At 42.7% G+C, this 12,496-nt stretch overlaps 1 protein-coding gene across 5 annotated transcripts in view; it reads right to left on the reverse strand.

The window, feature by feature from the left end:
* Window positions 1-12,496, reverse strand: part of ZCCHC4 (zinc finger CCHC-type containing 4) — a 131,358-nt gene that overhangs the window by 49,054 nt on the left and 69,808 nt on the right. For all 5 annotated transcript variants that reach the window (XM_029589973.1, XM_029589964.1, XM_029589997.1 and 2 more), the window contains 2 exons: window positions 3,548-3,620; window positions 2,196-2,343 (listed from right to left, as the gene is read on the reverse strand). In XM_029589973.1, coding sequence (XP_029445833.1) covers window positions 2,196-2,343; window positions 3,548-3,620 — 221 coding nt within the window. The remainder of the gene's footprint in view (window positions 1-2,195; window positions 2,344-3,547; window positions 3,621-12,496) is intronic.

A 12,496-nucleotide genomic window follows, 5' to 3' on the forward strand; every position in this document is an offset into this window, starting at 1 on the left:
AGTGTGCACAGGTACCCCCGAAAAATGACACAACCTGGGAGTCCCCGAAGATCCCCTATCAGACCCCCACAACCACCCTGGAGGCAGTCATTTCCTGAGTAAAAGTAATATAATTTTTAAAATAAAACCCCAGTCACATGGCTTCACCTCACACCCTCCTCTTCGTTAAAAAAAACAAACAAAAAAAACCCAAAATACCCCTCACTCCCGGGACCAGCCCAGGCTATCTCACCCTCCCTCTCGGACTCACCAAATTCTCTCTGGTAGTCTAGTGGGAGCCCAGGAGCGACCCCTTCACTCTTGCACCTGGCAGCCACCATTTGAAAACTGGCGCCGGCCGACCTTTGGTCCTATCACATGACAGGGCTACTCAATGGCACCGGTAGCCTCTGTCACATGATAGGCGCAAAGGACGGCCAGTGCCAGTTTTCAAAATGACAGTCATCAGGTCCAGGAGTGGAAGGTTCGCTCCAGGGTTCCCACTGGACTATCAGGGAGAATTTGGTGAATCTGGGGGGTTAAGAAAATAGGCTTGGATGGGCTGTGGAGGGGCCTGTGACTATGATTTTTTTTTTCCTTATATTACTTTTTCTCGGGAAGGAGCCACCCCCAGGGGTGGCAGGAGGAGGGTAGGGGGGTGGGATAGGGGGTCTCCAGAGACCACCGGGATCTTCTTTTTGGTTTCAAAAAATAATGTGCACTATTCTCTGAAACTAAAACAAGAAAAAAAAAAGTGACGCTTATAAAAAAAAAAAAAAAAAAACAACCCAAAGACATTCAAATGAAACATAAAAAACTAAATGATATTTTTGGCTGTGCACATCCCTAAAAATTACAGCATTTCTAATTCTACACATCAAGAGCAAAGACATAACACTCAGCACACTCGCTAACAAACTGACAACATCCAAACATAGCTAACAAAAATAAAAACTACAATTCATTATTTAAAAAAACAAATCCCACTATCCAACTATTATCTCACCTCCCACTATTAAAACATCCCACTCCAAACCTGCCCTGTCTAACGTACCATTAACCTTAACTTTCTTTAATACAAAGTGTAGCCAACTTTGGTCTTCAAGAGCCACAAACAAGCCTGCTTTTCAGGATATCCGCAATGAATATGGATGCAGTGCATACAAATCTCTCTCATGCATATTCATTGCGGATATCCTGAAAAGCAGGCTTGTTTGTGGCAATTAAGGACCAGAGTTGGCTATCCCTGGTTTAGTACACTGCCTGCTCCCCCCCCCCACCAACAAAAAAAAAACAAAAACCAAAAAACCATTGACCTAGCACAGCCTAAACTTGTTAGATCTCAGAAACTAAGCAGAGATAGGCCTGTTTAGTACTTGACTGGTGGACCACAAGGAAGAATAGGTGCTGTAGGAGGCCAGTGCTTCTAAACCTAGTCATCGGGGCAGACCTAGCCAGTCAAGTTTTCATGCTATCCACAATGAATATGCAAGAGAGATCTGCATGCACGGCTTCCACTGCATGCAAATCTATCTCTCGTGCATATCATTGTGGAAAACCTGACAGGCCCCATGGAGTAGGTAGGGAAGCACGGCTGTAGGCTGCAGAAGGCACTGGTAAATCTCTACGGTATTCTGCCAAGAAAAGGGCACAGGCACCATGGTGGGGGGGCCATGATCATATAATGCTTGACAACAAGAAATTGATAGAAAGAGAACAGGAAAAACAAACAAGTACTTAGTGAGACAATTTAGCAGGGAGCCAAGCCTTAAAGGGCCACTTTCAACTAGTGTTCTTCTTTATATATAAAATATAATTAGCTCCATTTTATTCTGCAGTGCATTAAAATTAAGAACATAAAATACCAAGCTGGGTCAGACCATCAAGCCCACCAGCCTGCCTCCAACAATGGCCAAGCCCCACAACATTTGTAAGTACCCGAAAGATCACCTCCTGTTGCTCATTTTCAGATGCAGGAGGCGGTGATCCCCGCTTTACCTGTTCCACCCCACTCATGATTTTATAAACTTCTATCAAACCCTCCCTCAAATATCTCTTCTCCAAGATGAAGAGCCCTAACCTGTTTAGACTTTCTTCCATTCCCTTTTTTATTATGTAGGGCCATGACCTTGAGGAGCAAACAATTTGGCTTTAATAAGCTAAGGGTAGTGCAGTTGTGCTCGTCTGGCAGTGACCCCCTCCTTGGTAAAACCTACCTGCTGGTTCCATTCTCCACAGAGAGATCAGTTTCTTGAAAGTGAAAGCCAGTGGTTCCACGAGCCCTCCAAATGGGGGATCAGTCACGATAATAACCCCTTCGCCACCGTCTCGCTGCAGGAATTCCCTGCACACTTCACGTGCTGCCTACAAAAGATGTCGCACCAGTTAGCCGTGGCACCGGGGAGGAAGGGGACTCTTGCTTTCTTCTTTGCTCTCTTGCTTGGTTACTGAGTGACCTTGGCTTGTCAATTTCTGGCCACATTGCTTACGGGGGAAGCAGCGCCCGCACAGAATTTGCACACTGGCCTCCTTACATTAGTAAAGTTGCAAGCATTTTCTTTATTTTTCTTTATTACTTTTTATCAAAGCCTCAGGATCAGAATACTTGCAGCCATCTTGCCTTCTCTTTGCCAGTGCTAGGATGTATTCCAAGATACACTTCTCTCAGTGACACAGCGCTGTTTCCTCTACAGTGTTCATAAAAAAGCAACACTTCTGCAAGCAATTGCCTCTAACCATTGCTCCCCTAGTCTTCCCCATGAAGCCAGCTGCCACTTCTCTGACAGCAGTCAACACCTGCAATCATCTCATAATTGATGATGCAGGTGTTGACAGCAGTCAACACCTGCATCATCAATAAAAAAAATAAATAAATAAATAAATCTCCTCCTCACTACTGAAGCTAAACCCCCGCTCTCTCGCTTCTAGCTGCCACTGCTGGTCCAGTTCCTCCACACACACACATATATATACACACACACACACACACACACACACACACACCCTCTCCCGATCCGCCACCTCTGGCCATTGCTGCTGCTGCTACTGCTACTTAAGTCCTCCAGCCAGGGCTGCTGCTTGGTAAAATAGATGTAATATTCAGGGCATGACATTTAGGTCCAACTGCACTAGTAAAAAAATATTTATGCACATCTAAGGTAAGAGGGAATGGAGTAATTCAGTGTTTTCTGGGATATGTGATAATGCCATACAGTAACACAGTAAATGACGATAGATGAAGACCATTATGGCCGTGCAGTATGCCCAGTAGTGGATTTGTCCACTTTGGGTGGATGTACACACACATTTCCACAGGGAACCCAACATCTACTCTTTCTTCCCCCATGTCCCTCACCCAACAAAAAAGGTTGCAACACTAATACATGGATGCCTCTAGCAAATGTAAGTATCACAGGATTAGGCCACACAGCATTCCCCCACGCCCTCTAACCAAAGGCAAAAATGTGCTACTTTATCCAAGGAAGTTATTTTACGTAGGAGTAGCTCAGGTCTAAAAGAAAAGCATGCATGGCACTGGAGAACATGGATTCAATAGCTTAATCCTTACCTCTCCACCAAAGAAATGATGGTTAAACATATTATAATGGCAGAATTCTTCATCTGTATAAAACTGCGAATATCTGTAAAAAGAGGTCATTGTAAAAATTATGGCCCAGGAGCAGTGGCAATTGCAATGCATCATCTCAGCAAAACGTAAAACTCATTTTTATTTAATTTACAATAATAAAAAAATTAATGTTTATCCTGTAACAACATTATATTGAAACATGCAAACATGGAACATGACAGCAGATAAGAACAATAAGGCCCTTCTTTTCTGCTCAATTTGCTTCTGGTTACAGTACCATAGATTCCAGTTAATACCTGGCTTTCCCTTCGGTGAGATCCTCTGTACTTGTCCCACATTTTCTTTAATCCTGTTATTGTTTTTGCCATCACTAGGCAAAATGTAGAAAAATATAACTGCATGTATAGAATGAATAACTAAAAAAAGGCAATGAGTCATTCATATGCATGAAAGCAACTGGAAGTGTCCACGCTGACTGACAAAATCAGTCAGTTAAAGTCGAATCATAGTAAATTCCTTTCCAAAGAGTAGCACAATTCAAAGTGAAAAATGTATTAATCAACAATAAAAATAAGAAAATTCCCTGACTCGGGTCATGTTTTGTCACAGCTGTCTCAAGGGGGTAAACATGAATATATCTGTACAAAAAAATACACCCAGAAAAAAAATGTAAGCTAAAATTTTAATTTGAATGTAAAACAGACAGTGAAAAATCAGCACAAAGTAAAAAAAAAACCCACTCCAAACAAATTTAAAATTTAATATACAAAGTCAATACTACACTTAGGGGTAGATTTTATAAATTTACGCACGTGCGTACTTTTGTTCGAACACCAGGCGCGAACAAAAGTACGCTGGATTTTATAAGATACGTGCATATCTTATAAAATCCGGGGTCGGCGCTCGCAAGGGGGTGCACATTTGTGCAACCGGCGCGCGCTGCCTGTTCCCTCCGCCTCCCCTCACCTTCCCCTCCCTAACCCACCCCCCCGGCCCTATCTAAACCCCCCCTACCTTTGTTGGCAGATTTACGCCTGCCGAAAGCAGGCGTAAATCTGCGCGCGCCAGTGGGCTGCTGGCGCACCATCACCCGACCCGGGGGCTGGTCCGGAGGCCTCGACCACGCCCCCGGGCTGGCACCACGCCCCTGGTCCCGCCCCGAACCGCCCCCTGACCCCCGGACACACCTCCTCCCGCCCCTTTTACGAAGCCCCGGGACTTACGCGTGTCCCGGGGCTATGCGCGCACCGGCGCGCCTATGCAAAATAGGCGCGCAACTGCCCTGCACTCGTAAATCCGGCCGGATTTACGCACGCAGGGCTTTTAAAATCCGGCCCACAGAATGTAGCAGTCACCATCTCAGGATGCCCTCTTATAGCTAAAGAAAGGCCGCAAGAGAACACTTTAAAACTCGGCGCCAAATAATCACGTAAGTAGCACTAACCAAACAACTTTGCAGAAAAAAAGAAGAAAAAAAAAAGAACTAAAATGAACTTCATGTAACAAAAGCAGCAAGTATCAAACAGATACCTACTGATCATTACTATCTTTGAAAGATGCAAAAAAAAAAAAAAAGGAGACTAAAGATCCATCACTATCGTAAACAGCTTCACAGAAGACGTTGAGAGCTCAGAGGACTTTAATAACACATTATTGTAATCAATGGAAAAGGTATTGTCTTTATGAAACTTTAAGACAGTTCACTGTCCTCAAGTTTGGTTAAAGGGTAAGCAAACTGAGAAGTTCTAAAGGTTCTTTGAAACCGGGTGCTGTGAGGACATTATCTAAATGCAGTGGTTCATTTTGTCTTCTGAGATGATTTCCAGTAATACTGTTAAAGGTGCATAAGTGAAAAAAGAAACTATAAAAATAAAATTTGGCATTTTGAGCAATTAGTGGTAGTGGTTTCTTGATTTTTTTTTTTGTCTTTTTTAAGTGATGTTTCTAGCAGAAATTAAACAACAAATTGAATGTTAATGTGTTTCAATCGATTAAGTTATAGAAATATGCAGATTTAAGCGCAAGAATTTTTTAAAATTAGACATACGATTGGATTGGATATCATTTTTCAGCACAGTCTTTTAGGGTGGTGGTTCATCCTTTAGAATATTAGTGATACAGATGATGTTGGATCTTATAGAATTGTAATTAAACCTTTTTATACTGTTTTGTTAGTTGCAGAATTTGAACATTTATATTCCAACAAAGTTGGTAAAGTAATACAGAAGTCAAAGGTACCAAATCAGAAAGAGCCTGGGGTAAAAACAGAAGATCATGGTTTTTTCATAGTAAATGAATTTCACAGACCAAGATGGATATCCCTGTTGCAAAAAAATTAGAAAAGGACAGGGTATGAAACCAAGTGATAGATGAATAATTATAGCAAAAGAGTAATGCCTGATGTCAGCAAGCCGGGAAGAAAGTGCAAGACCTCTCAAAGCAGAGGTATCCCAGTCTTCTCAATTAGCCACCCACTTTACGAAACGCTGGCTGACATCGGGGCATATACGTACAACTCATTTCTTTGGGTCAATTTGCTTAGAACTGTTTGACAACGTATTGTCACAAAAACATTGCTCTTAATTTATTTAAATGCAACAAAAAATTTCTCTAAAAATAATGCTTGTGTTCTAGGGTTTTTGTACGCCCGTGGGTGGCTAATTGAGAAGACCGGGAAACCTCTGCTTTGAGAGGTCTTGCACTACTTTCCTGGCTTGCTGACACCTGTATTAGTAATGACAATAGGCATTACTCTTTTGCTATAATTATTTGCCTATCACCTGGTATCATACCCTGTCCTTTTTGTTTTCTGTTATTGGTGTTCTTCTGGGCAGTGACCGGGCTCTTTAGTTTTTGGTTGCAAAAATTTAGAAGCCATGTGCTGGGCCCATGCAAAAATTCGGAATGAGATGAACTAACTGCCACAGCTGAAAAAAAACTGTCTAACAGGTATGTTGTTACAAAGAATAGAAGGATGATGGCTCTTATAATGAAGTAATATATTTCTAGCCATAGGATTCCTAAAAGAAAGAAGTAAAAAAACCCGCCATCATGTATAGAGAGAGAAATATCTAAAAAAGAAACCTGAGAACGATTTAGATGAACAAAATGAAAATAAGGGTCACAAGTATTCAGCCAATCCATAAACACCAAAAAATTAAACATCTGTGCTTGTTGAAATCAAAAAGATGCCATCAATATAACAGTAAAAAAAAAAAAAAGTATTCATTTGCACAAAACTAAATTCTTAGCAGCACTACAAATATTCATAAATTTCAATACAGACCATCATACCACCCATGTATTTGTGGGATCATACCCAGCTTTCAAATGCTAAAGGTCACACAATCATTTAGCCAAAATTCACTTGAACATGTTTTGCTGCATTGAAAAGGTGAATGATTTTTTTTTTTAAATGTTCCTTTAAACTTAGGGAGTTTTTGTGGGCAGAGGCTTAGCACAAAGCTGGACAAAATCCAATAGCAACATTTTTTGAGTGAGTTAATTATGAGCGAGCCATTGAAACTGACTTGAGATCTGGATATAATGCTCCTGCACATAAACAGCAATTTAAAGGATTCCTTAGCACCATAATAAAATACACTTCATGGACAAGAAAATGCAGTTTTCTCTTACAGGGCTAGGCATCCACCCCTCACACATAATACCTGCCCCTACCTGACTAGCCCTGTGACTCATCTGTCTTATTAAAATAGCAGTGACTTCTGTAGCACAGCCAAGCAGAACTGGTCTGAAGCTATACTTGGATGCTTCCAGGTAAAATCCGTCCTGTCAGCTGAGCTGCAAGGTCCTCTGGATGTTACAGATGTTGAACCTGCACAGCTGCACTAACAGCTGGGTAAGTAATGACTTGTGTCCTAGACTGCACGTTTTCAGAGTAAATATCAACATGGGGGCAAATAACGTACAGAAGAAATTTTACAAAAGGCAGCAAGCTGCCTTCTGAGCAGTCATGCTATAACTTATTATTAAAAGGGTTGCACTTGACTTAGAAAGCCTCAATGCCAATGGAAACTGGGAGCCATCTATGAAAGACCTTGTAAATTAACTCCACTGCTGTGACCTCTCTCTTAAAGTCTTGTTTATTTCTAATGTATTTCAGCTGCTCAAAATTCTTGCTATGATTAAAAAAAAAAAATTGCTGGGCACAGCTAGTTAATTTAATGATCACATCGCTTTAGAAAGGTCTTGCTTTCTGTTTCACAGTCTCCCATACACAAGAAGAAGAGAATTTGCAATCACTTCCTCACCAACTAAGACAGCTGTTGCAGACATGCCTGCATGTAACTTCTTTGGGTGCACGCTGTCACTTTTTTCTACATATTGCCTAATGCAATAGATTTCTTCATATAGAGAAAACAGGGGCACATTTTGTAAGGGTCCTGCATTATGTGAAATGTTAGATTTTGCATGACCTGCGCCTCGTATTGATGCTTTAACTCCAGTGGGTTTCAGTTTTACTTCAACTTCCGGCCAGCAGAACAAGCTTAAGGGACTGGAGATAAAATTTAGTGGGACACACTCTATCCAGCGCTGTTCCATATTAGAAATAAAATTCATGGGTTTAGTTTAATTTAAGTAAAGCTAAGAAAATTGTGCTACCCCCTCCGACTTGTCCTGTACTGCCCTCTCACCATCATATGGATGTGTCTGGCTAGTGGCTGATGCACAATGAGGTAAAGATAAGACTAGAACTGGTTATAACCCCAGAGGTGGCTACTGCCCATGAGTATGCTATACCAACTGATCTAGGCATACTTTGTTACCTCCAGGGTATGACTATAGAATAAACAATTGAATAGTGACCTCAATGGAAGAGAATTTGTTAAACAAGCAATCTGCACAGTGCTCAAGGTAAAAGTATATACTTTGAAATTATATGAAATAGGAAAATGTATGGTCAAAATATATGCACTCTAAAAAGAAGCGAAACATAGGAGCAAGAGCAAGCAAATATGAGAATATCACTATATAGCAAGAAAACTGATATTCGTTGCATCAATTATAGCTTTAGGAACCAGCCTATTTTCTATGAAGCTCAAGCATGCACCTCAAAGTGAATTTTGTTCAATATTTGGTCTAACCCATAATCTCCTTTAAGGCTCTCTTTAGAAATTACAACAAATTCCCTCAGCTTGTAGGTTACAAAAAAAAGTCACTATTTTAAGATCCATACTCAGCTGCTGGCTGGCTAAGAAAGTTTTCCAGATAAACCTATCAGCAAACTTAGCTGGGATATTCAACGGCATGGGTGTGCGGCTGACTAGCCTAGCTATCTTAAACTTAGCCAGATGGAAATGAATTGCATCAAAAAGGCAGATAACATGACAGTCTCTTAACGTGATGCTGTCTGTAAGAAGCCTCAGGGCTTCAAATCCCATGCAAGCTATTAGCTTCTGGACAAAACAACGAAAAAAAGGATTGCAAACCAAAGGCCTGATTCACCATAGACACAGAATGGGAGAAAAGGCTTAGTGAATCAGGCAGAAGATAGGGGTCTACAACACCACAAAACAACAATCAGTTATTGATAATGACACCAAGCCCTCCCTCCAAAAATGTAATAGACCATGCTCCATGTGGTTACTGTATTTGATCCTCATAACATTTATTATTCCCTTGGGCATTTTCCTAGTACGAGTAAGAAGTGGTTACCACCAGATGGCGGAAAGCAATCAAGTCAGTAGTTCCACTGGAGAACAGAAGATATGCATTAAGTGCCTTCAGGAGCACTGGGAATTTAATGAAAAGAACAACAGTGGGACTTTCACACACGAGTGTGACAAAGGGGACCATGAACAACAAGAAAAGCAGATGGAAGCCAGCCCCAGGTCACCAGAAATGGCGAGAAAAGAAGCACAGGTGCCAGAGCTCCAAGATGCACCCTCCAAACACCTGAACATACATTCTGGGATCTCTAAGATGTCCACAAACCCAGAAGTGAGCACACAGAAGCACGAGGTAACCTGATAAAAGGAACGCTAGCACATACTATACTACTCAGTGTAGGAGTACGCACAAACACAACAGGCCACGGTCTGTTCACTGACCCTGTTTAAAGTTTCTCTGTTTTCCCTTCTGTAGTCTGTGGGTTTTGCCAGCAAAAAATAATAATTTATATTCACAGGAAAAGTTGTTGGGTGTAAAAGATGGAAATGAAGAAACAGGGTAACCTGTGGTTGGTGTAACATTTCTGCATGGGGGTAACCTGCATGGAGTGAAAATTACTACCCGAAACAACTTGCTGGGCAGACTGGATAGACCACTTGAGAGTTTATCTGCTGTCATTAACTATGCTACTATGCTATTATTTCAAACCAGTACATCACAGAAAAAGGTCATATAAGTTAAGATACTGATAACTGAAACATGAAGTGCTCATAACCACTGTCTAATGAATTCATTTTTTTCCCACCTCCCCCTACCCAGGGCCAGCTTGATGGCTTGGCAGCTAGAGAAGCCCTGTGTTCTGCAGCGTGTCGCCTATCCGGCGGGCTCACAGAATCCCAGGGCTGCAATGCTGTCAGGTGGCTGACGATTAATAGCCAGATAGACTATAACTTGACCAGCCCAGGCTGCCCCTATATTCTCATCCAGTCCTAATTCCCTAGGTAACTTCACTACTCACCACAGCACAGAGAGAAGTAAAAGGAGACCTGATCAACAATCACTCCTCCCCATCAAGAAAAGAAAAAGGCTTTTCACTAATATTATCAAGACATACTGGTCAATACAAGCAGATTCCACTAGAACAAGTGACCAATAATCAGAGATAAAACTATGTGTGTACGTTCTTAGTGCAGAGGAAGAGTGAAAGACTTCTCAGAAAATAATATTCACATTTTATCTTCAGTGATGGAAAAACCTTGGTGGATAAGTCACCAGGACACCTAAAATTTGGTGCATGGCTCCTGTTATCAGCCTGGATGGAAGAGCCAGTGCTGAGCTAGGCCACGGAGCCATGCTTCTGCTATGGCCCAGCCAAGGAAAGCTACCACCACAGCTGGGCCTGGGTCAAGGAGAACTGTTTCCACAGCTGGGCCCAGGCCATAATGATCTGCCACCATGGCCAGGCCCACACCTGGGGCCAAGGAAAGATACTACAGTAGGTAGAGAGAGGGGCTGGAAAGAAGTTAAGCAGATGAAGGGAGGAGAGAGGCTAGAGGGAGGTTAAAATAGCTGGAAGAGAGGAAAAAAAAGACAGAGAATAGGGGGACCAAAAAGTCAAAAGAAAGAAAAAATGCAAAATAAGCAAAAAGAAAAAATAGGTAAGTTTTAAAAATGAATAAAATATGTGCCCAAAAAAAAAAGTAAAGGAAAAAAATCTTTCCTCTCTCTCTCCTAAAATGTCTTAGATGGTGTCCACGTTGTCTAACTTATTTTTTCATAATAATTATTTTCATCTCATCTTGGATCATATTCACTTTTTTCCAACAGACCTTGTTAAAAGCAAGACTTGATGAGCTCAACAAAGAAAAGGCAAAAACAGAGGCTCAGATCCAGTCCTTCAGAAAAAGAAGTCAAGTCCTCACAGTGAGAATCTCAAACACTTATACTTCTCTAACACAAAGAAAGATCTGGAAAGTAGATGATTCGGCTGAAGTTATGACACTTCTAGAACTACTCTGCAAATTAGCTGAAATGTCATATAAGTAATATTAATTAGCTGTCAGGGGTGCATGCAGTACTAAGTCAGACTATACATACAGGGTAGATTTTCAGTAGTGTGATTAACCACAGAGATGCAAGTGTGAGTTCAAGCACACACAAAGCCAACACAATTTTGAAACATAAGATACAAATCCAATTGACTTTGAAGAATGACTTGTTCTGCAGCTAAAATACATGCACGTAAGTCTACCCTTTGCAAAATGGGGCGCACACACACACACACAACCTTTTGACAATTCAGGTTGCATGTGTATATTTTTTACCATATTCTTGAAACCTCACCTCCTCCACCCTGTTACTCCCCTCCTTTCCGTGGGTAAATCTGTGTGTGTAGTGAAATTATGTGCATATTTTAGGTGGTTCAAAATCCACGTAGAGCTCACAGGGTCAACTCTATGAGCAGCTCCTTATTTTACATGCCTTAAGTACCAAGGGGCGGATTTTAAAAGCCCTGCTCGCGTAAATCCGCCCGGATTTACGCGAGCAGGGCCTTGCGCGCCGGCGCGCCTATTTTCCATAGGCCTGCCGGCGCGCGCAGAGCCCCGGGACTCGCGTAAGTCCCAGGGTTTTTTGTCGGGGGCGTGTCGGGGGCGGGGCCGATCGACGCGGCGTTTTGGGGGCAGGACGCGGCGTTTCGGGGCGGGCCCGGGGCGTGGTTTCGGCCCAGGGCGGTCCGGGGGCGTGGCCGCGCCCTCCGGAACTGCCCCCGGGTTGCGTCTCGGCGCGCCAGCGGCCCACTGGCGCACGGGGATTTACTTCTCCCTCCGGGAGGCGTAAATCCCCGGACAAAGTTAGGGGGGGGGGGGTTTAGATAGGGCCGGGGGGGTGGGTTAGGTAGGGGAAGGGAGGGGAAGGTGAGGGGAGGGCGAAAGAGAGTTCCCTCCGAGGCCGCTCCGATTTTGGAGCGGCCTCGGAGGGAACGGAGGCAGGCTGTGCGGCTCGGCGCGCGCCGGCTGCCCAAAATCGGCAGCCTTGCGCGCGCCGATCCTGGATTTTAGCGGCTACGCGCGTATCTACTAAAATCCAGCATACTTTTGTTTGCGCCTGGAGCGCAAACAAAAGTACGCGAACGCGCCGTTTTTAAAAATCTACCCCCAAGTGTGCATTTGAAAATCTATCCCATACTTTTTACAAATGCAAAAAGAATTCTAGTACAATCAACTTAAAAACGTAAAGGTGCGAAAGTAGGTAAGTGCATCAGTAAAATATACTAAGTTCGCTTTAGTAGCACCATAC

This window comes from Rhinatrema bivittatum, chromosome 1 (genome assembly GCF_901001135.1).
Source record: "Rhinatrema bivittatum chromosome 1, aRhiBiv1.1, whole genome shotgun sequence".
Taxonomy (NCBI): domain Eukaryota; kingdom Metazoa; phylum Chordata; class Amphibia; order Gymnophiona; family Rhinatrematidae; genus Rhinatrema; species Rhinatrema bivittatum.